The following is a 23,099-nucleotide window of genomic DNA, read 5'->3' on the forward strand; positions in this document are numbered from 1 at the left end:
TTTCTTATTTTGGAATTCTAAATTATGGCAACAATTCACATGGGCTCAAAACTCAGTGCACTTCTTCTGCACTGATATTCCTCCCCAAATGATCCCCAATCATTTAACCAGTCAACGATTCCTGAGGCATTTGTGGTAAGCGTTTCCATAAGGCGACTGTCCTAAAAGCTGTTTCAACATATTCTGAAACGAACCCCTTTCACCCCATCTAATATACTTGCCTTTGTTTCGCAGAAAGAAAAAGGTGAAGCAAGTTAGAGATTTCGGGACATACGGCCAAATGACCTACAGTTAAGCTGGTGTCGCTTTGCAGGATTTTGGTACCCAAAGCAACGGAACCGGGATTTAGCATCCTTCCTCTGATCACACATTTCTTAAAGCAAGCGTTCTTTCTGCACGTTTCAACATCCTCAGTTCCCTACCCAACACCTCCTCCAAGCCCGCCCCCCGGTTCCTTCCCACTCTACCTCGCCCCCCCACCCCGCCCCCAGCATGCGCATGCGTTCTAAGAACCCCCTACACTCACGGCAGAAGCTGAGAGTATTGTCGGGGGCTATTCTCTCTCCCAGGAACATGGCGGCGAGTCAGGGAGGTGGTGGTAACAGTGGGGGCGGCGGTGGTGGTGGAGGTGGAAGTAGCGGTGGTTGTGGCGCTGCCGGAGGAGGCGGTGGAGCCGGAGGGGGAGGCGGCGGCGGCGGGACCGCGGTGCTGCCCATCCCGGTACCGACTCTTTTCGGGCAGCCTTTCCCCAACGGGCCGCAGTGGAACCCGGGGAGCTTGCAGCCTCAACACACCGCGAGGAGCCTGGACCGGGCCCTGGAGGAGGCGGGCAACTCCGGCATCCTGAGCCTCAGTGGCAGGAAACTCCGAGACTTCCCGGGCAGCGGCTACGACCTGACGGACACCACCCAAGCAGGTGACAGGACGGGACTGTGGGGCGGCGAGGGAAAGCGGGGCTAGGAGCGAGGAGGTGGGGGGAATGGGTGGCTGCGTGGCTGCGTTGTTGGACTCTGCTGGTCTGGGCGGGTGCACGGGGAGGCGATACTGACACAGTCGGAGCAGCTTGTGAATGTGGGGGGCAGAGAAGGGAATAGGGGAGGGGGGAGGAATGCTGCCTGAAGGATGTATGAAACCGGGTGTTATGTGGGGGGTGAAAGAGCGTTATTGTTAAAGCGAGTTTCCCTAGTAAGGGGTGGGGAGGGACGTATTGACACCTTCCTTAATGCACTTCTTCCAACTCTCCTGGATGTTCCCATCTTTCCAGGAGTGGGGGAGTAGAGACAATACATAAAATCATAATCTATACATATTCCTTAAAGGCATACGTGCCTGCAAGAATGGTATATCCCTTTTCATAGTACAGCAGCAGTATTGCCACGGTTTTTGTGTTCTTATTTTGTGTTTTGATCGTCTTAGAATATGCTTGCCTTCTTGTCACGTATACCTTAAAGACCGACATTTTTCATTTTTCCTGGTGGTGAGAAGGTAATGGTGCTTAAATTAGTATTTGCTGCAAATTAAATCATTAATCACATGTCTAGTTACCAGGGGCAAGAATCCTTGTTTCATGTTAGGCTTAATTTTTATAGCAGAAATAGCCCAAAATTTTAAGGGCATTTTTGAGAAACAATGAACTCCATTCTTTATGGAGTTGTGGGTTAATGGCTTATCATTTTAGATGAAAAATTGGCTATTGTAATGTTCTTCATATACTTACTCTCTGGTACTCTTTGTTGTGGATGGCATTTTTTGTTATGAATGCACTCTCTTTCCCCTCTGCCTTATAAACCAATGCTGAATATTTTAGGTGTGTTTGGGTGTAATGAAAGGGTTTTTTGCTTTTCATAATCTTTAAATTTGTTATTTATGTCGTTTTTCATCTGCTTTGCTGAAAGAGATCATGGACAAAATTACTTTAATAGTGTAGCAATTTTGCAACAATGTAGCAAGTAAATGCACCCATAATGAGAAGTAATAAATGGCTTCTTATTTTCATAACAAGATTTCAGTGTATTCAGTCTCTGGCTGTTAAATCAAAGTATGTGCTTGGAGAAAGGTGGGGAGAGGAGGACAACCTAAAACTGAATTATTCCACCCAATTATTCTTTTAGGAATTACCCTAAGAACTATAAATGTGTAATTGATCACTGATTCTGTATTTTGGAAAGCATGTTTGAGTATTTCCTCCTTCACTCTGAACAGATTTCCTAAACAGTATGTTCACATATTCATGAATACATTGGCAAGATATTATACTACTTGGTATGTTCTTCAAAGGCTTCAAGATAAATGATTTCAAACTGTCATTATTGGGATATATTGTTTTTCTTTTATAACCTATAAAGGATCTCTCTGTATGTATAAGTTTAAGCATCTTAGCGTGGCATTCAGGGCTTTCTTTTACTGTCTGGCTCCAATTTACTATTGCAACTTTACCTCCCCCAAAGCTCCTACATAGAACCCTCTGTTCCAACTAGGTTAACTCCCTGCCCCTCAAATATTTCTGCCTCATCTTTGTACAAGGTCATCCACATGCTTGGGATTTACTTCCTTTCTCCACCTATTTAATTTTGTTCAAGGCCCAGCTTTTCCAAGAATCTGTCTCCAACTCCCTTAGTACATAGCAGTCTCCTGTTTCTTTGAATTCTCATGGTATTTATTGTCTTTACCATTTACTTGCTAGTACTGGCTTTATTTTCTTTTTATGTTTGTGTCTTGCTGTCTCTGAGGAGATGGAGAGCTCTTTAAAGGTAGGGAGTAAGTCATATACTTGGTTAGTCTTGTCATTATATATTGCTTATGTTGTACTTGATAATATTTTTCATAAATCTGAATATCATGTGGTTATAATTGTTGGCTTTTAAGCCCTTCAGTTGGTTTTCTGAGGCAGGCATTAACAGGAACCAGAACCATATTTGTTCTTGGTAAAGCATTCATTTATCATGAATTTTATCAGGGTCTAGAGCAGTGGTTCTCAACCTTCCTAATGCCGCGACCATTTAATACAGTTCCTCATGTTGTGGTGACCCCCAATTTCATTGTTACAAATTGAACATAATTAAAGCATAGTGATTAATCACAAAAACAATATGTAATTATATATGTGTTTTCTGAGGGTCTTAGGCGACCCCTGTGAAAGGGGTTGTTGGACCCCCAAAGGGGTCGCGACCCACAGGTTGAGAACCGCTGGTCTAGAGTAATACAGGACTTTTTGAGATAATTCTACTTCATTTCACTTTTTTTTCCAGGTGAATGTATGTTCCTTGTGGGAACACTTCAGAATTTAGATGAGAAATCTGTGAATGACTCATTTGCCATTTTTTTGATAAAATTCAGCCATGAACTATTTAGGGGCCGTATATTTTAGTGTGTGTTATATATAAGTGAAAGGTGAAAGTAGGTATAGTGGAACTGAAGAAAAACAGAGCATGTTTGAGATTTTACATACATATGTACACATATACACTCAAACACATATACATAGATGCATTGTATATCCTTTGTTTGATTAGCAGTTGTTTGTTGATATTGCTATAATTAAGATGACTCTCAGAGGGATAATGGTTCAGAACCAAACTGCTTAGATTACCATATAATGGTTTATTGGATTGGGAAGAGCCTGGAAAAAGGAAAAATAGGAAGCTATTCTGTTAATCTAGGTGTGAGGTGGTGAGAAAATCTGGGTTAAAACAAAATTAGATAAGAAGAGTAAATTGAAAAATTTTCAAAGGAAGCAGGGAAGGCTTTTTGCATTATTTTGCTGTTCCTTACATATACATAAGATGAAATAGGCCAGTGGTTCTCCACCTTGGCTGCACATTAAAACCACAAGGGAGTGTTTTTCTTAAACAAAACAAAACTATCCCTGGGCCCCACCCCAAACCAATTAAATCAGAATCTCAGGGGCCAAGAGACTTTTAGAAAAAGTCTTCCTAGTGCTTCTAATTTGCAATCAAATAACTCTAAATAGCTTACTTTTTAAGGCACTCAAGAAACATTTATTGTTTGAATGACTGAGAACTGATTAAAGTTTACTGACAAACCTAAAGCCATTAGTTAAGAGGGTCAAAATCCAAAGTAGTAACTAAGTGTTAAGAAGTTCTAGTTGAATATTCTTTTAAATTGACTTGTGTGAATCAGAGACTCATTTTTTAAAAATCATGTCTGTAGTGAATAAAAACTTACCAGGAAGCTATAGTTTCTTCAGTTCCCACACATTACTCTGGTTTACATTTAATACTGTTTGGTAAATTTGCATTAAGAAAATAGTGCCCCCAAAATATGTAGCAGCAAAATCTTGTTTTCTCTATTAATAGTCTTGCTATGAGGGAAAATGGACAGTAGGAAGCAGTTGGCAAAGTCGATCTTCTGTGTCTTTTTACCTCTCTACGTTTCTGGAGCTTGTTTTCCTTCACCTGCCCTCTCCCTCCTGCTGCCTTTCTTGTTTCTTTTTCCCTCTTCAGCTTCACTCTGCTTCCTTTCCTGGGTTGGAGCTCAAAGCCAACTAATTATGGTAGCCCTTCCAGGAGATTAACATTTAAAAGAAGAGTTTGCTAATTTAATTGAGTCTCGAATTGATGGTTTGTGCTTGTGACCTTTTTGAAAAGATGTGCCTGCCTGACACGTTTTGATTAAAATCATCACCCCTTTAAAGACATAAAAACAGGCGTCAGTAAGTTGATAACTCATTTTAGGAAAGTAGCTGACTCTTGTAATGTCCCATCTTTGATGACCTATAGGTAGGCTTGGCAAGACAAAGGGAAATTGCCTAGAACTTTTTCGTCTGTCTGGATACTCTGATAATCTGTTGGCCTTAAGAGAACTTGATAATGATTTTAGTGGCTACCCTGTCATATTTGACTTTGTCACCCATGCTACAAATAAGTCTGAGCCTACTTGCAGCTGCTCCCTCTGCTTTTTCATACCTCTTTATATCCATAAACAATAGGTCTGTGAAACAGATTTATGAATTCTTACATACATCTGATTGTGCTGTGTCCTGATTAATCACATGTTTTCCTGTAAACCAAGAGTCAACTCTAGTATTTCCTACATGTGCTGGTTCACCTCTTCAACTGTGGGGCATGGTGCATTGTATCAGGTTGTAAAATGGAGCCAGATAAACTTTGCAGCATCTGATTTTTTAAAAAAATGGACTATTGTGTTTTTTTTTTTTTTAGAGAAGTTTTATGTTCACAGCAAGATTGAGCAGAAAGTACGAGTTTCTACACATGCATAGCTTTCCCCATTATCAAATCCCCCACCACATGGACACATTTGTTATAATTTATGAACCTACATTGACACATCATTATCACCCAAAGTCCCTGGTTTACATTAGGGCTCACTCTTGGTGTTGGACATTTTGTGGGTTTGAACAAATATATAATAACATGTATTCGCCATTAAGTATGGAAGAGTTTAACTGCCCTCAAAACCCTCTGTGCTTTTCCTGTTTATCCCACCTCCCCCCCCCCCCTAATTCCTGGCAACCACTCATCTTTTTATTTTGCAACATTTGATTTTGTTACATAGGTGAAGGCCCTCTCAGTGCATTCAGTGGAATGAGTTTGTGATTTTGTGGCCTGATTCAAATATCTGTTTTGTTTTATGTAAGAAATGTCTCCCGGAAAAATTGAATGTGAAGCACATTTTTGACAATTGACTCGCATTTTTAAAATATATTTTTATTGATTTTAGAGAAGAAGGGAGAGGAAGAGATAGATAGAAACATCAGTGATGAGAGATAATCATTGATCAGCTGCCTCCTGCACGCCCCCCACTGGGGGATCAAGCCTGCAACCCGAGCATGTGCCTTGACCAGAATCGAACCCGGGACCCTTCCTGCGGGACCCAGTCTGCAGGCTGATGCTCTATCCACTGAGCCAAACTGGTGGGTATTGACTCACATTTTAATTGCTCTATATTGACTTTGAGTTGCTGGACCTTGTAGTTATTTATTTTATTCAGTGATGAATTCTTCTATAGCATAAACAGTTACCTTTTAATTTCTTCCTTTTGCAAGTTAAAATGTTATCTTAAATTGGAGGGCACGTTTCTCATTAAAATAATAGCATTTATATGGCTCTTTATAAATTTTGAAGCAATTTCATATATATTATCCTATTGTATCCTAATAACCCTGTGAGCTTGGCAGAGTACAAAGTACTCCTTGTTGAGAGAAGTTAAGTGATTTGCCCAAAGTTAAATGGCTAGTGTATGGCAGAGTGTGGGTCAGCAGCTAGATTTTCCAACTCTAGCACTCACTATTCAAGTGTTACTTCCATTGTAACACATTTTCTCCTTATAGCAAAGCTATTAATATCACTATGCTAATAAATAGCTTATTTTTTTCTGAAAAAAATAAATGCTTGTTTAACTTCATAGGTTATATAGTTTTGTTTGTGTACAATATTTTTTTGTTTTGTGTGTGGTGTTTGCATAGCTTGTCTTCATGTCTCTCTGATGATTTTAGAATAGACTCATTAAGCAAGCATTTGTCGAACTCCAACTTTGGAAACATGATTGTGGCCAATAGAAAAGAAAGACATGGTTTTTGTCCTTGGTGTTATAAAATCGTTGAATGTGTTCAGTTATATGTGTAACGATTAGAAAAGAATTATGTAACAGTATTTAAGATTGTACACTTTTATAACGTATACAATAAGTGATGTGGAACTGTGGCATAAGGCTTAATTTTATTGGGGGTTAAGTTAGTTTGAGAAAGCTTCCTGTAAAGTTAGGTATTTCCTGACTCTTGAGGTAAACAATCAGTATGGGGTCAAGTTTTGATTAGGCAGGAGGGACAGTTGCAGAATTTCAGGGGAGAAGTTGCATGGTGGATACAGAGTTGACAATGACATTGTGCGTTGAGGGAAGATGTTAACTAAGGCTTGTTCTGTGTTTTCTCAAACACACTCAGGCTGAGAGGTGGGAACTGGTGGAGAGTTCGGTGTTAGAATGCAAGAGGAGGAGGGAGGACCTTCATTTGAGTACATGGGAAGCAAGGACCGGATGGGGAGCTGTTAGCCATGAAAGAGAGGAGTAACCTGACTTTTGCAAACATGAAGGTGAAGGTAGATGTCTGGGGACACTAATGCCTTACGTTTTAATCTTCAAGAAGTGAAGTAGTGTCATCAGGGAAAGCAAGCTTGGTGAGCACAAGAAAGGTATAAAGTAGAGCAAAATGCTTTAAGGCGTCAGTATGGAGAATAAGTCATAGTTGAATTAGGCCTGTGTGGTAAGCAGCTAAATGCTTTTGGAATATCTGAACTTATCATGTTTTCAGAAAAAAAATTATATATTGTATTACAGGCATGAGAACCAAGTGGTTGATTGGGATATTTCAGAATTGGGGTTATAGGAACACTTTTCTTAAAATTTAAATTTTTGATTTAGATTATTGGTAATATAAACAAGCATTTGTATATTCATTATCAGAAGCATAAAGGTGGGCAAAATCCAGAACCTTATTGACAGTGTAAGAGATTATGCTAGGGACACTTTTCACAAATACAAGCAATTGAGAACTTATAGCATATTGATCCTGGGAGGTGGTATTTAAGTTTTAAGATACACAGAGAAACTTTGCAAAAAGGCATATAACTCTCTCCAAGCCCATCCCAGTAGCCCACTTTAAGGGATGCTTAAACTGTGTGATGCCCATGCTCTTTCTACAGAGGCTGTTTACCATCATGACCTAGAGAGGGAAATATTTTCAATTTCTTTTTTCTCTACACTTTGAGTATATTTGGATATTCTTGAAGCATTGTAATACTCTTAATCAGTTCTTGAAGAGTTTTCTTTGCTTCCCTTTTATAGAAAAAATAATAATCTTACACTCCAGGGAACCATTTAATGTAATTAAAGGAAACTGTACAAGCCAGTTTTATAACAATTTAAGTTGTGTTTAGTCTTACCTTAAACTAGTGCACTCAGTCTGTTAAAGGTCAAACTTTAACTTTTAATATTTATATTTCTCCTGTTTCAAATAAAATATAAATCGATAGCATTCCACTTATAGAATACCAGTCAATGGACTGTAATGGGTAAATTAAACAATGGAAAATTAAAAAATGAAAAATTTTAAAGAAAAGTGTGGTTCTTTTCTAAATAGGGAAGTAAGTCCTTTCCTGTTTGCGGAAATTGTTGATTCTGTGTACTCTCTTATAATTTGTCACAGAGATTGTTGTCACTTTATCTTTAAATTAATTACTTCAGTCTCAGTAGGCCTTTATGTATAATATTAGGGACTCAAGGTGACAAGAGGCAGAAATAAAGTAACTGTGGCATAAACTTTTATTTAAACTCTGTGGAGTTTAAATTCTGGGACATTTGTGAATTTGGATTTCACTAAAAAAAATGGCTTCATTAAATGACTATGTTCCTAAGAGATTTTAGAATGTGCAGTGTAGAATTTTCCCCCTCTTAAAATAGTAATTACAATGTGTAGATTCTTAATACTTTGAGCTAATTGGTTGGGGATGTCAGTGTCAATGGGAAATCAATTACTTTTAAAGATATTTATAAATTAAAAATAGTAAATTGACCATAGATAATTGTCTCTTTAAACTAGTTTAATGAGTTTGTGAGAATAGATTTGTCGTATCTATTTTTTGTATATGGACAAGGTTGTAAAGTTGCTGCCTTTAAGGAATTATGATTTCATAGTGGTATAAAATAAGTATTCACATACCTATTATATAGGCTAAATTGCTGGTTCACAACCTGGGGAAGACTGGCCCCCAGGGAATGATATTGATTGTCACAACTTGGGGTTGCTGCTGACATCTAGTGGGTAGAGGCCAGGGATGCTACTAAGGCTCCAGCAGTGAACAGGACTTCCCCAAACCACAAAGACTTATCTGGTCCAAAATACCAATGATGCCAAGATTAAGAAACGAAGTGCTAGTGTAAGATAAATGTCATAAGTGAAAACAAAGTGCAATGCAGGTTCAAAGTGAGAGAGATGACATCTTGTATTGGTAGAGCATCAGAAAGGGCTTTATAAAGGAGACCGAGGCTGGGCCTTGAAGGAGGATCCGATTTTATAATTACTCATAAAGGGAGGAAACGAAATGAATATTGACATCCCAGAGTCTCCTCAAACTTAAAATATCAATAAAACAAAACAACTCTTGTTATTGAGCCCAGACCCCCTGGTCATCCAAACCAGAAACTTGGGAATGACTCTGGACTCTTCCCCTCTCTTACTGTCTTTACCTAGTTAGGAACTGAGGCCTGTTGTCATAGGTCTTTGAATAGCTTCCAGATCTGTTTCCTTCCTGTCTATTCTCACCACCATTGTTGTTCAGGTCCTTCTCTCCTCACCATTAACTGGACTCATCAACAGCTATCCTGCACGATCTATCTGCCTCACTCATGGTCAAATCCAGTTAGTCCTTCACATTGTAGCCAGAGTACTCTTTCTAATATGCAAATCTGATTGTCACTTGTAACTACTAAAACACCTGGAGTGAGTAAGCCAGCTCCTTAACAATAAACGGCTTATTCCTTGTTTTGAACACTTAAAAATGTGAAAATAAGCTAATACATAAACTATGCTTTATATAACTGGTGATTTTTATTTTTTAAAATTTTTCCCCATTACAGTTTACATTCAATATTACTTTGTATTAGTTTCAGGTGTACTGTATAGTGGTTAGACAATCATATACTTTCAAAGTGACCCCCCAATATTTTCAGTACCTACTCGACACCATACATAGTTATTACAGTATTACCAACTATATTCCTTATGCTGTACTTTAGGTTCCCATGACTATTTTGTAACTACCAATTTGAGCTTCTTAATCCCTTCACCTTTTTCACCCAGTCCCCCAACCCCCTCTCATCTGGCAACCATCAGTCTGTTTCAATTTTGTTTGTTTGATTTTTTTTTGTTCTTTAGATTCCACATATAAGTGAAATCATATGCTATTTGTCTTTCTCTGACTGACTTATTTTGAGACAAGCCAGTAAGCCAGGACAAGTGGGATAGGGAAACTGAGACAGATAGCTGCACACACTGACATCAATTTACAGCAGATGCAGGAGGTCACCTCCCTACAAATAATATCTAGGCCTTAGTTGTATATTAGCTCCAGACCCAGAAAAGCAGCAAAACCAGGTGGGCGACACCAGGACCAGCTGTGATGACTGACGACTCCCTGCCCTGACGCTGACCAATTAGTGAAGACCCGGAAGGAACACACCTAGAAAACTGATGAATTTTCTGTTGAAACCCTCCCCTGAAACCTCCCCTAAGATTCCTGCCTGTGAGAAAGAAAGCCTCAAGACAAAGGGTGCAGCTCGTGCTCTCCCTCTGGGGACCCCCCCATTATTCCCTTTCCTTTCTTCTCCCCCCACTTCTTCTCCTATAGGCATGCATCTCCTAAACCCTAAGGGACCTCATGAGACTTGCAACCTGGGGAGCAATGGGCAGCAGCAGGCTAGTCCCCTGAACCTGTTCCCAAGACCCCCTTTTCTCTGACTTCCCAGAGAGCAAGGGCAGCCCAGCCTAGGTTCTCCTGTTGCTTCTTCTATACTAAACCCTTTCTTATTTTACTGTCCCCAGCTTTCATAAATGTTCCCTCATAGTCATCTGGACTCCTGTTGTGAAATTTTTCCTGCACCAAGTCAATAACCCACACACTACTGGCTGACCCTAGGCAGATCCGCCAAGGACCAGGATCCTTTTCTGGTAGTAATTATTCTATACCTCTGTTATAGCAGCTGCAATGAACGCATTTCCTGTATTGTAGCATTCACCATGAATTTAATAACTTCTGGAAAAAAACCAAAACACTACCCCAATAAGCACAGACATGGATTTCAGAAATGTTAACATTAGAAGAAAATTTGCATTGTAAAATGAAAAAATATGCTATTTATTATTTACATTTCTCTTATTGATTTTGAAGTTCTTTAAATATAGTTACTTTGTTGCCACTCCAACACTTTCCTTAGCGGAATAAAATAAGAAAGAAGCATGGCAATTTTATATGCCGCCTTTTCTATGTGTGTAACACAACCTAGTGGAATGGCTCTGCCATGGTACTTTGATGATCATGCACATCTCCACAAAGTCCACATCGACAAGGCTCAACCACAGTGAATAGTGCACTTATTAAGTAGGTGTTTAACTAGTTTGTTCAGTTAAGCCTCGGTGCCTTTCCAGGTCCTCCACAACTTGTCTCTTCCCTTTTCCCCTGGGCTTCCCACTACTTTCATATATGTACCCTCTTCTCCAGTCAAATTGGACTCCTCATTGTCTCCCTGACTTTTGTTTTTACTGCTTTGTTATATTATTTAAAAAATGGAAAACTATTAGAAAAGAAAAAAGAAATAACAGCTTATTATTGCTTCATAAGGAGATATATGATTATTAAACTTTAACTGTTGCAAATTAGCTATGTTTTTTTCCTATGTTTTTTATTATTGTCATATTACATCATTGGATATGTTTTTTATTTTAGAATAGTTGGCTGCTTTTAAATATTTAGGTTAACTAATAAAATTGATATTAAGTAATGTTTATGACAATATGTTTGGCATGGAAAATATGAAATTATAAAATGCTTTGAGGATTAATATGTTGTTTTAAACAAATTCTACCTTTACAAATCATATTTGTATTCGAAGTTTAGGAAAATGGGGAGATAAATGCACATTTTGAACTTAGGTTTAGCAGTTTTCCTATCAATGTAGCTGTAAATTGTTTAAAATTGTGTCTTCACATGTCTTGGTCTAGTTTTATCTTCCTACATTTGTCTGCTGTCTTCCATTTGCCATCAGCAAAGCTAAGGTCATGAATCTCCTGCCTTCGGGTTGCGAAGTTTATCATCTTCAGTAGGATCAGAGCTGAAAGGCCTTCATAAACAACTGCTGTTTATGTTCACTGCTTCTTGTTTTGTAGAAAGCCTCATCATCTCATGACTAAATTTTCTCAACAGTTATCAATAGAATGTTGTTGCCTCAAAAGTCTTCCCATTGTAGTCTATTGTATACTCTTTTTCCAAGTTGTTCTTTTGGCATTTTATTTATGCCACTGTTCCATTGATGAAAAATATGTTATATCATGATTTTTAGGGACTGCCTAATAGTCTATTGTATGAATGTGCCATATTTAATTTAACCATCCCTCTTTTGTTAGATTTTTAAGTTACTATTTAATATGAGCATACAGCCAGGTGCAGTTGCAATGAATATATTTCCTCTATTGTAGCACTCACCATCAATTTAATAACTTTTCTGGAAAAATATAAACCTATCACAATAGTTTTACATTGCTTCCCCCAAGAGGAATTTGAACTTGAGAGCAGATAATGCATTCTGTACAAAAATTCCCTCTAGTGTTTGGTTCAATGCTATGCCTATCTGCAACAATTGATAGGAAATGTTTTTCAAATTTCTAAGCTTAAAATTATGGAAAGAAGCATGGCAATTTCATATGCCGACTTCTTGTTCAATGTGTGTAACATAACTTAGTGGAATGGCTCTGCCATGGTACCTTGATGATCATGCACCTCTCCACAAAGTCCACATCGACAAGGCTCAACCACAGTCTGATTCAAATTTTGGAGAAAGAGTCTGTGATCCTCTGTGGTACATAACAAGATAGACAGATGACACAAGATCATTTCTTAATCACTTTCCTATCTTGTGGGAGGCTGCCCCAAGGCTTATTGTCTCCTTCCCTCATTCTGGCAAGACATGGGACATTCTTTGTCCAGCCGAAAGTCTAAAGTTGCAAAGTTGCAATCTCGAGTTGACTCCTCAGTAACAGAGCAACCCACTGTGCATGTTGTCTGTCACTTGGTCCCTTCAACAGTTTTGTGTTGTGGAACTGGGACATGCGCACTAACACCATACTGATCATGCCTTTTCTATGTTTGTGATAAACTGAATCCATTTGGTCTTACTAATAGCTGCCAGTGTGCTGCTGTTTAGGGGCCACTTGTCCACTTAACATAAACTAATGGGATTTTCTTTGGCATGGTTTGTGGAATCTGTCATTTTGTAATTAGTCAATTGACTTTGACTTACTTTTAATTTCAGCATCCAATATTTGTGCTTTGTTGTTAAATAGCTCAAGTAATGATAATCTCTAAATACAGTATTTTTCTTAAGGAGCACAGTATATAGTATACTGCATGTATAATTTGTCTTAATCTGGACACATCAAAGGTGAAGCGTTTAGTTTCATTTAGTATGGTAGCTCCTCCCCCCCTTTTTTAAAATTATAACTCTCCTTTAAGGACTACAGTACTTTTTGGAATCCAAGGCTTGCTAGTTTCCCTGGGGAATCAGTTTGATGCAGAGTTTTATCATATTACATTAGACTTTCTTTTTTCATGCAGTAGAAAGGTACTTAGGTGTCTTAATTAAGGCAAATAAAAAAGTATACTGTATAAGCAGATCCATTTGATTTTCAGTGGCTAGTTGATCTTGACCCAGGCAGAAGGAACATTAATGTCAGATTAATCATGTGTCAATTGTGATGTCTTGGAGATGACATGTTTTGCCATTGCTTACTTCATTAATCAGACTAAGTATAACAATTCAGATTTTATAGTTTTTGTTTTTTGCTTTAAAAGTAATTTGCATTAAAGTATGATTTTGACATTATAAATTGCATACCTTCATAGTAATCTCCATTTTAAAAATTATGACATAGTAGAATGGCAATATAACATGACTCAATATAGTGATAAAAGTTTGGTAGCAGAACAAGTTGTGCCCCATAAAAATTAAATGATTATATATAAATCAACTTAAGCCTGTAATTGTCTGCATATATCATTCTTTTTTTTAATCCTCACCCAAGGACATTTTTTTCATTGATTCCAGAGAGAGAGAGAGGAAGGGAGAGAGAAACATCAATATGAGACAGAAACATTGATTGGTTGCCTTCCGTAAGCCTTCCATCTGGGAATCGAACCCACAACCTGGGTATATGCTCTAACCGGGAATTGAACTTTCAGTCCTTTGGTGCACAGGATGATGTTCTAAACAACTGAGCCACACCAGCTGTGGCTGCATATATCATTCTTATGAATTGAATATATATTTAGAATTCAGTACACCTTGTAAAACATAATACCTTTAAAAGAATATAAGATTAATTATGTTTTTCTGTTAACAGAAGCAATGCCTGCTTATTGTAGAAAATTTGGAAAATAAAAGCATAGAAAAGAAAACACAAATCACTCATCATTCCACTAACCTTGAATAAATATTGAAATGTTGGTATATGTTCTTCATATCCCGCATTCATCACCTTGTGCATACCTGTAGGTCTTTATATGTATACTAGAGGCCTGGTGCACAAAAATTTGTGCACTCGGGCGTAGGGGGTCCCTCAGCCCGGCCTGTGCCCTTTCGCAGTCTGGGACCCCTCGGTGGTGACCACTTGCTGGCTTAGGCCTGCTCCCCGGGGGATTGGGCCTAAGATGGCAATCAGACATCCCTCTGGCAGCCTGGCAGCCCTCGGGGGATGTCCACTTGCCAGTGGGGAGCAGACCTAAGCTGCAGTCAGACATCCTTAGCGCTGCTGAGGAGGCAGGAGAGGCTCCCACCACCACCGCTGTACTGGCAGCCATCAGCCTGGCTTGTGACTGAGAAGAGCTCCCCCCTGTGAGAGCGCACTGACCACCAGAGGGCAGCTCCTGCATTGAGCATCTGCCCCCTGGTGGTCAGTGTGTGTCATAGTGACCAGTCATTCCCAGTCTTTCTGCTGTTAAGGTCAGTTTGCATATTACCCTTTTACTATATAGGATTGAGGCCTGGTGCATGGGAGGGGGCCATCTGGTTTGCTCTGAAGGGTGTCCCGGATCAGGGTGGGGGTCCCGCTGGGGTGCCTGGCCAGCCTGGGTGAGGGGCTGATGGCTGTTTGCAGCTGGTCACACCCCCTTCATGGTGGGGGTCCCCACTGGTGTGCCTGGCCAGCCTGGATGACGGGTGATGGCTGTTTGCAGCTGGCCACACCCCCTTCAGGATGGGGGTCCCCACTGGGGTGCCTGGCCAGTCTCGGTGAGGGCCGTTTTCAGGCTGGCGGGTGACTGAAGCTCCCATCCTCTTTTTTTTTTTTTCTGGGATTTATTTACCTTCTATAGCTGTCACTGGAGCTGAGAGCCAGCTCCAGCTCTGAGGTCACGGCTGGCTGAAAGCAGGTATCTGAGTTTGTTTAGCTTCTATAATTGAAACTCTGTTACCATCACTGGCGCTCTAAGCTCTGAGCCCGCTGCTGGCTGAAAGCAGGTATCTGGAATTTGTTTAGCTTCTATAATTGCAACATTATTGCATCCGGAGCTCAGAGCTGGGCTGAGGCAGGCGGGGAACCTTGGCTTCCTCCATCACTGGAGCAAGCAAGCCTCTTGCTTGCTTCAGCTGCGTGGCTGTGTGGCTGCCGGCCGCCATCTTTGTTGGCAGTTAATTTGCATATCCTGCTGATTAGCCAATGGGAAGGGTAGTGAAGTTACGGTTAATTACCATGTTTCTCTATTATTAGAGAGGATGTATGAGTATATAAAATGTACATTTTTAAAGGAAACAATTGATTCATATGTTACATAGTGTAACATATTTTTATTGTCTTGAATTTATTGGGCTGATTTTGGTTAATAAAACAATGCAGGTTTTAAGTGTATCTCTATATATGAAAGCCTAAGCAACCGAACTACTGAACGACTGGTCGACTTGTCGACTGGTTGCTCTGATGCACACTGACCACCAGGGGGCAGACGCTCAATGCAGGAGTGCTGCTCAGCTGACCAACCCTTCCTGGCGGCCCACCAGCCCGGCAGCAGCCACTCACTCCCTCAGTAGTCCTGCAGGTCCAATCTCCGGAGAACAGACCAGGCAGCAATGGACCGGCACCGCTGGCACGATCCCGACAGTGCTGGCAGCCTCCTGGAAGTCAGCCTCGAGCATGGTGGCCGCTTCCCCTCCCTATATGCTCTGCAAGGAAGAAAGGTTATAAAAGAGGCCGCCAGGTAGCTCCTGACAACCAGCACAAACATCAGAGGGCAGATCTGGATCACAGGCAGGCAAGGGTGTCCCACCACCCACCCGGAGGACCGATTGCGTCCTGGTCCCCCCACCCCCCTTCTTGGGCTAGGCGCCAGACTCAGGGCTCATGGCTGGCGAGCGCCACTGCGGTGGTGCGAGCCTCTCCTGATCAGGACTGACTCGGCGTGAGGCCACGGCAGGCGCAGCTGGGCCGGGATGAGCGGGAGCAGCAGGCAGGAGCAGCAGGCGGCATTGGACTGCCTGTTTTGGCCTAATCCCCACAGGCCACGCCGAGGGACCCCACCCATGCACGAGTTCGTGCACAGGGCCTCTAGTAGTTTTATATTTTAAACTAGAGGCCCCATGCACTAAATACGTGCAAGGGGCTCAGCTCTCACTGCTGCAGTGGCTTGCCTTGGCCCTTGCAGCCCGGCTTCGTCCGGAAGGTTGTCCGGAAGGACATCTGATCTAATTGGCATATTATACTTTTATTGTTATAGATTATTATAGATGTTCCAGTCATTTAACTGGAACATTCTTATTTCCATATTAAGGAATTAAGTCTATAATACATTTTTAAAGGCTGCAAGAGATTTGTTGAACATTTAAAATGTTTCTAATTTTTTATTTTAAATAATCTTAAAATGCACATATTTATGCATATTTATTTGTTTTTTAAAACTGCTAGAGACTTAATTTTAGATCAATGGGTATTAAAAAAATAAAGAATCTTGATTCATATCGCCAGAATTGCTTTCAAGACAGGTTATTTCATTTTGAATTCCCATCAGTGATGTATGGAAGTGCTCAATTCAAAGTAGCCTTGCCAACACAGAGTCAAACCTTTACATCTGTTGGGTGAATTATGGTATCTTATTCATTATCTTTCTTTTGATTAACAGTGAGATTGAACATTTTCATGTGTCTTTGATAATTTTAATTTTTAAATCTGTTTGTGTCCTTGGCTGAGGTTTTATCTATGAGTCATTGGTATCATTTTGCTTTTGATAGACTGCAGTTTTCCTTTCTTTTTTATGTAGCTAAATCCAGAAATATCTTTATTTGTGAATTATTCCTTTATCTTATACTTGGAAAGTCTTACCCCATTATAATATTAAATGACTATTCACTAAAATATTTTTCTAGTTTTTTTATGGTTCATTTTCAAGTTTATCTTTCTCCCCCATCTGGAATTATTTTAGTAAAAGTTATGTGATGAGGTTATAACATTTGTTTTTTGAATATAAGAAGTTTTTCAAGAACCATTTAATAAATAATACCACATTGATTCGAAATGCCAAATTAACAGTACAATAATAAATTTTATAAGGGTTAAACATCACGTTGATGTCTGAATGTCATTACCCTCTTCATTAATCAGTGTTTCTTGGTGAAACTGAAATACATTGTAGAATTTCCTACAGATAACTGTGCATAGAACTGCCCTCTTCCTTTTTTTAAAAATAAAGTCTTGTTCTTCCACGTGGCTTAATAGTTGTATGACTCACAGTCCTTTTCTCACTGAGCATGCATGTAATCTGCCCTCTGGTTAGCAGCTGTGGTTTCTTTTTGCAGCATCTGTTTTTGTTTGCACCCTTGCTTCTCAAAGTGCCTGTGCTCAAATGAAGCCTTCTATGATTGGTTGCTGCAGGTCAGTGAGGTCTGCTTATTGTTTCTCATAATTGTTGGCTTTAAAGCATTTTTTCTTCATTTTTTTTCTAATGTCTACTTTACACTTTTTTCCTCTCTACTCTACTGAACGGTTAATATTTTAACTCATCATGGATTAGCTTAGAAATTCTGTAATGTATACATTTTACTCAGTCAACAAGGCGTCAGTGTTATAGACTGACTTTTTATGATCTTGTCCTGAATGACAGGACAGCGCCCTTCTATGGAATACTGAATCAAGAAATCACCTGTTTTTGCAGAGAGCATCTGTTGAAAGCACATGCCAGAGCCATGGGGTTGTCATTTCCCATCAGACTCCAACATCAGAGTCTCTAATACTTCAAAGCCACTCTCCATTCTTGCATGACAGACAGCTGCGGTGCCTCCTGTTTCCCTGTTGCTTTTGTCTCTAGTCCTGACATTTCTTCTAGATGGAAAAATAGATAAGGAAGTATTAATATTTAAGACCATAATAATCAGATTTTAGCTCACATTTGAGTAATATCAGTTACTGAAGAGCACAGATTTTTATTTTATGTTAGGAAATGCTTGGTCAATTTTATACTCTCTTAAAGACATATAATTCTGGTATATGTTTTCCATGTCATAGGAACGGAATATAATTGTTTTCATCACTTTATTTTTTATCTTTATGAACATTTATATTATTATGTACAAATTGATACCCCCCCATTTCTATTGCTTCCTCTAAGGATTTTAGATTGTTGCAGAATATATACTCATTTTCAATAGCTCTGAGATAGTGAGGAATAATAATTAAGTGATTTTTTAAAAATATATTTTATTGATTTTTTTACAGAGAGGAAGGGAGAGGGATAGAGAGTTAGAAATATCGATGAGAGAGAAACATGGATTCAGCTGCCTCCTGCACACTCCCTACTGGGGATGTGCCTGCAACCAAAGTACATGCCCTTGACCAGAATCGAACCTGGGACCCTTCAGTCTGCAGGCCGACGCTCTGTCCACTGAGCCAAACCGGTTAGAGCTAATTAAGTGATTTTTGACAATGTTTTATAGGTAATAATCAGTAGAATCTGAATGCAGCTCAGATCTAGTTTAGTGCTAATCTTGCTAAATAACAGTTACCCCTTTTCAGTCTGTAAGAGTTGTAAACTTTGAGGTATACCCCAAAACAATGCAGTACTGGTTCCACCACCACAGCTTTGTAAAATGTATAATTTCAGTAGAAGGAAGTGGGGGTGATTCTTTTCTAATAGTTCCTTTCACTGAAGTGTTATTATTAAGCAGATAGTATTTGGTTCTAGAATGGAACAATGATTTGGACTGCTTAGGGTTGGTGTCTGATTGGACTTTTTGCCTATCCTAACACCTAGTGCCTACTTCATAGGGCTTAATGGAATTTTGTTTGAATGAATTACATAAAGTATGAGTCAAATCAGGATGCTGCATAAGGATGATGAGGTTTGGAAGGTGCGGATCAAGCTTTGTCTGCCTCCAACTCTAAGTGCAGGACCACAGAGAATTTGATACTTAAGATATTTATTTTACCTTAGATATTATCTGAGGCTGCAACTTCTAATCTGCTTAATAAGGAATGTACATGATATTATTGGGAGATAATTTTCATGGGTCTTATATTTTTTTCGCATCTTGTGAGTTACTAACCTTTGTTCAGGTCTGTCTTTTAGAAGAATGAGATAGTTTCTTTTTCCAGAGGAAAGAAAAATCATGGTTACTGTCCAGTAAAATAAAGATAATGTCTCCCTTTGAAGAAAGTGCAGGCACGCTTACTATCTATTATAAAAGATCTGGGTTCCCTCAGCTCAGAGTTCCTGTTCTATAATTTGATGTTCTGCATGTGCAAACATTCATCGGTACTCATCTGTGTTGCCCCTGTGAGATTTGGAGGGCAAGGGGAACTGATACAAATATGTCACTCATGCCACTTGCTATGCTGTGAGTAATAAAGTCCTTTGGAGTCTCATGCCTTCTGTAAGCATCCATACAACTGTGTTAGACTAACTCAAGCATGTCAAACTCGTGGCTCACAGGCCGCATGCTGCCCACAATGAATATTTTTGTGGCCCAGCTAATATAATGGTATGTAAGAAACATTTTCATAAAAATATCATCACTTAATTTTTACAATATCCTGTTATACATAACTAGAGGCCTAGTGCATGAAAATTTGTGCACCTGGGGGGGTCCCTCAGCCTGGCCTGCCCCCTCTCACAGTCTGGGAGCCCTCAAGGCATGTCCTACTGACAGCTTAGGCCTGCTCCCCACAGGGAGCGGGCTTAAGCCACAGTCTGGCCTCCCTATGTGGGAAGCGACCCTCCCATCAGGGGAAGGTGACGCCCCCATCACGCCTCTGCTGCTGCCACTGCCAGCCTTCCTGGCTGCCTGAGCCTTGGGCCCTCGCAGCGGCAGCCGCCACCCGCCACCCGCAGCTTGCCTGAGCCTCAGGCAGCCGCTGCAACTTTGTCCAGAAGGACATCCACTCTAATTAGCATATTACCCTTTTATTAGTATAGATTATTAATTACGAACTACAATGTTTGCTAATGACTGATTACTATAATCGTGTTGCATTCATTTCCCTTATGCACCTTACATACAGGCGCACCATTTCTATCCACTAACACTATCAGCAAATATTTTAGCAGCCGATTGCCACGTAATTAGTCTTGGACTGACTTGTTTGGTGTGCGCAACAGGAAATATTTCACTTTCAGAGAACGAGAAAAATAGGTTTATTTGCATTATGCTTATTAATTTGTGCAGTTATTCAGTGTCTGGTAAGTTAATGTTCAAGAAAAAAATATTAATTTTTGTTAAAATATTCTATTATTTTATGTTAACGATGACTCATTTATTTCAGCCCTTTGTATTCCACATGTCTCTATCGAAATAAACCTACGTTTCTATGAAAATTGAAGCTTTTGTTTTTTTGCAGCCCACATAAACTTAAACCTTGTTTATTTGGCCTGTGTTAGCCTTTGAGTTTGACATGCTTGGACTAACTTGTAGGCTTACAAGCAGGGTAAAGTCTCAGATCCTTCAAAGTTTTTCTTTTTTTAAAAAAACTGAATTTATTGCCTGGTTGGTGTGACTCATTGGTTGAGCATCAACCTATGAACCAAGAGGTCAGGGTTCTATTCCTGGTCAGGCCTTTTCCCCTTGTTACAGGCTGGATCCCCAGTGGGGGTCATGCAGGAGGCAGTTGATCTATGGTTCTCTCTCATCATTGATGTTTCTCTCTCTCTACACTTCCTCTCTGAAATCAATATAAATATATTTAAAAGAATTTGAATTTATTGGGGTGACATTGGTTCACAAAATCGTACAACTCAATAAAACATCATCTGCACACAACATCATGTGCCCATCACCCCAAGCAAAGTCGCTTTCTGTCCCCCTTCCCCCCCTTTGCCCACCTCCACCTACCCCCTACTCCCCTTTCCCTCTTGCTATCACCACTCTGTTGTTTGTGTTTTACATATGTGCTTAATCTTCACTTTCTTTCAACTAGCCCCCATGCCTCTGACAGCTGTCAGACTGTTCCATGTATCCATGCCTCTGCTTCTATTTTGTTCATCAGTTTATTTTTTTCATTGGATTCCACATATAAATGAGAGCATTTGGTATTTGTTTTTCTCTGACTGGCTTATTAATAATCTCCAAGTCCATCCATGCTATTGCAAAAGGTAAGGTTTCTCTTTTTACGGCTTAGTAATATTCCATTGTTTAAATGTACCACAGCTTTTTTATCCACTTATCTACTGAAGGGCACCTGGGCTGTTTCCAGATCTTGGCTATTGTAAATAACTTTGCAATGAACATAGGAGTGCATACATTCTTTGGAATTAGTGTTTCAGGTTTGTTAGGATATGTTCCCAGAAGTGGGATTGCAGGGTCAAAAGGCAGTTCCATTTTTAATTTTCTGAGGAAATTCCACACTGCTTTCCACAGTGGCTGCACTAGTCTGCATTCCCACCAAGTTCCCCGGAGGTTCCCTTTTCTCTGCATGCTTGCCAGCACTTGTTGTTTGTTGATTTATTGATAATAGGCATTCTGACAGGTGTGAGGTGATATTTAATTGTGGTTCTAATTTACATCTCTCTGATGATTAGTGATGTTGCACATTTTTTTATTTGTCTCTTGACCATCTGTATGTCCTCTTTGGAGATGTGTCTGTTAGGTCTTTTGCCCATTTTTTATTTGGATTGTTTGTCTTCCTGGTGTTGAGTTGTGTAAGTTCTTTATATATTTTGGAAATTAACCCCTTATCAGATATATCATTGATGAATATGTTTTCCCATGCAGTGGGTTGCCTTTTCATTTTGTTGATGTTTTCTTTTGCTGTACATAAGCTTTTTAGTTTGATGTAGTCACATTTGTTTACTTTTTCCTTTGTTTCCTGTGCCCAAGGAGATATGTTGGCAAAAAATTGCTACAATAGCTGTCTGAGATTTTACTGCCTATGGGTTTTTTTTCTATGATTTTCGTGACTTACATTCAAGTCTTTTATCCATTTTGAGTTTATTCTTGTTTTTGGTGTGAGTTGGTCGTCTAGTTTCATTTTTTGTATGTACCTGTCCAATTTTCCCAGCACCATTTATTGAAGAGACTGTCTTTACTCCCTTGTATGCTCATGCTTCCTTTGTCAAATATTAATTGATCATAAAGGCATGGGTTTATTTCTGTGCTCTCTGTTCTGTTCCATTGATCTATATGCCTGCTCTTATGCTAGTACCAGACCATTTTGATTACAATGGCCTTGTAGTATAGTTTGATATCAGGTATTGTGATCCCTCCAACTTCATTCTTCTTTCTCAAGATTGCCGAAGCTATTTGAGGCCTTTTTTGGTTCCATATACATTTTTGGAATATTTATTCTAGATCTGTGAAATATGCAATTGGTATTTTAATAGGAATTGTGTTGAATCTATAGATTTTTTTGGGTAGTACAGGAATTTTATTGATGATAATTCTTCCAATCCATGAACATGGTATATGCTTCCACTTATTTGTATCTTCCTCAGTTTCGTTTTTCAGTATCCACTAATTTTCTGAGTACATCTTTTACCTCCTTGGTTAAATTTATTTCTAGGTACTTTATTTTTTTGTTGTTGCAATACTAAATGGAATTGTTAACTTCTTTTTCTGCGAGGTCATTATTGGTGTATAAGAATGCCACCAATTTTTAATATTAATTTTGTATCCTGCTACTTTGCCAAATTCATTTATTAGATCTAGTAGGTTTTTAGTGGAGTCTGTAGTTTTCTATGTACAATTCCATGTCATCTGCGAATAATGACAGTTTTACTTCCCATTAGGATACCTTTTATTTCTTCTTCTTGTCTGGTTGCTGTAGCTAGGACTTTCAGTACTGTGTTGAATAAGAGTGGTGAAAGCGAACATTTCTGATCTTA

At 39.4% G+C, this 23,099-nt stretch overlaps 1 protein-coding gene across 1 annotated transcript in view; it reads left to right on the forward strand.

Annotated features, from left to right (window-relative positions):
- The first annotated feature begins 573 nt into the window (after window positions 1-573).
- The window catches only part of LRCH2 (leucine rich repeats and calponin homology domain containing 2), a 104,553-nt gene continuing 82,027 nt past the window's right edge, over window positions 574-23,099 (forward strand). Inside the window, exon 1 of the mRNA XM_006082204.3 lies at window positions 574-916. Within this exon, the coding sequence (XP_006082266.1) occupies window positions 574-916 (343 nt within the window). The remainder of the gene's footprint in view (window positions 917-23,099) is intronic.

This window comes from Myotis lucifugus, unplaced genomic scaffold, assembly GCF_000147115.1.
Source record: "Myotis lucifugus unplaced genomic scaffold, Myoluc2.0 scaffold_2, whole genome shotgun sequence".
NCBI lineage: Eukaryota > Metazoa > Chordata > Mammalia > Chiroptera > Vespertilionidae > Myotis > Myotis lucifugus.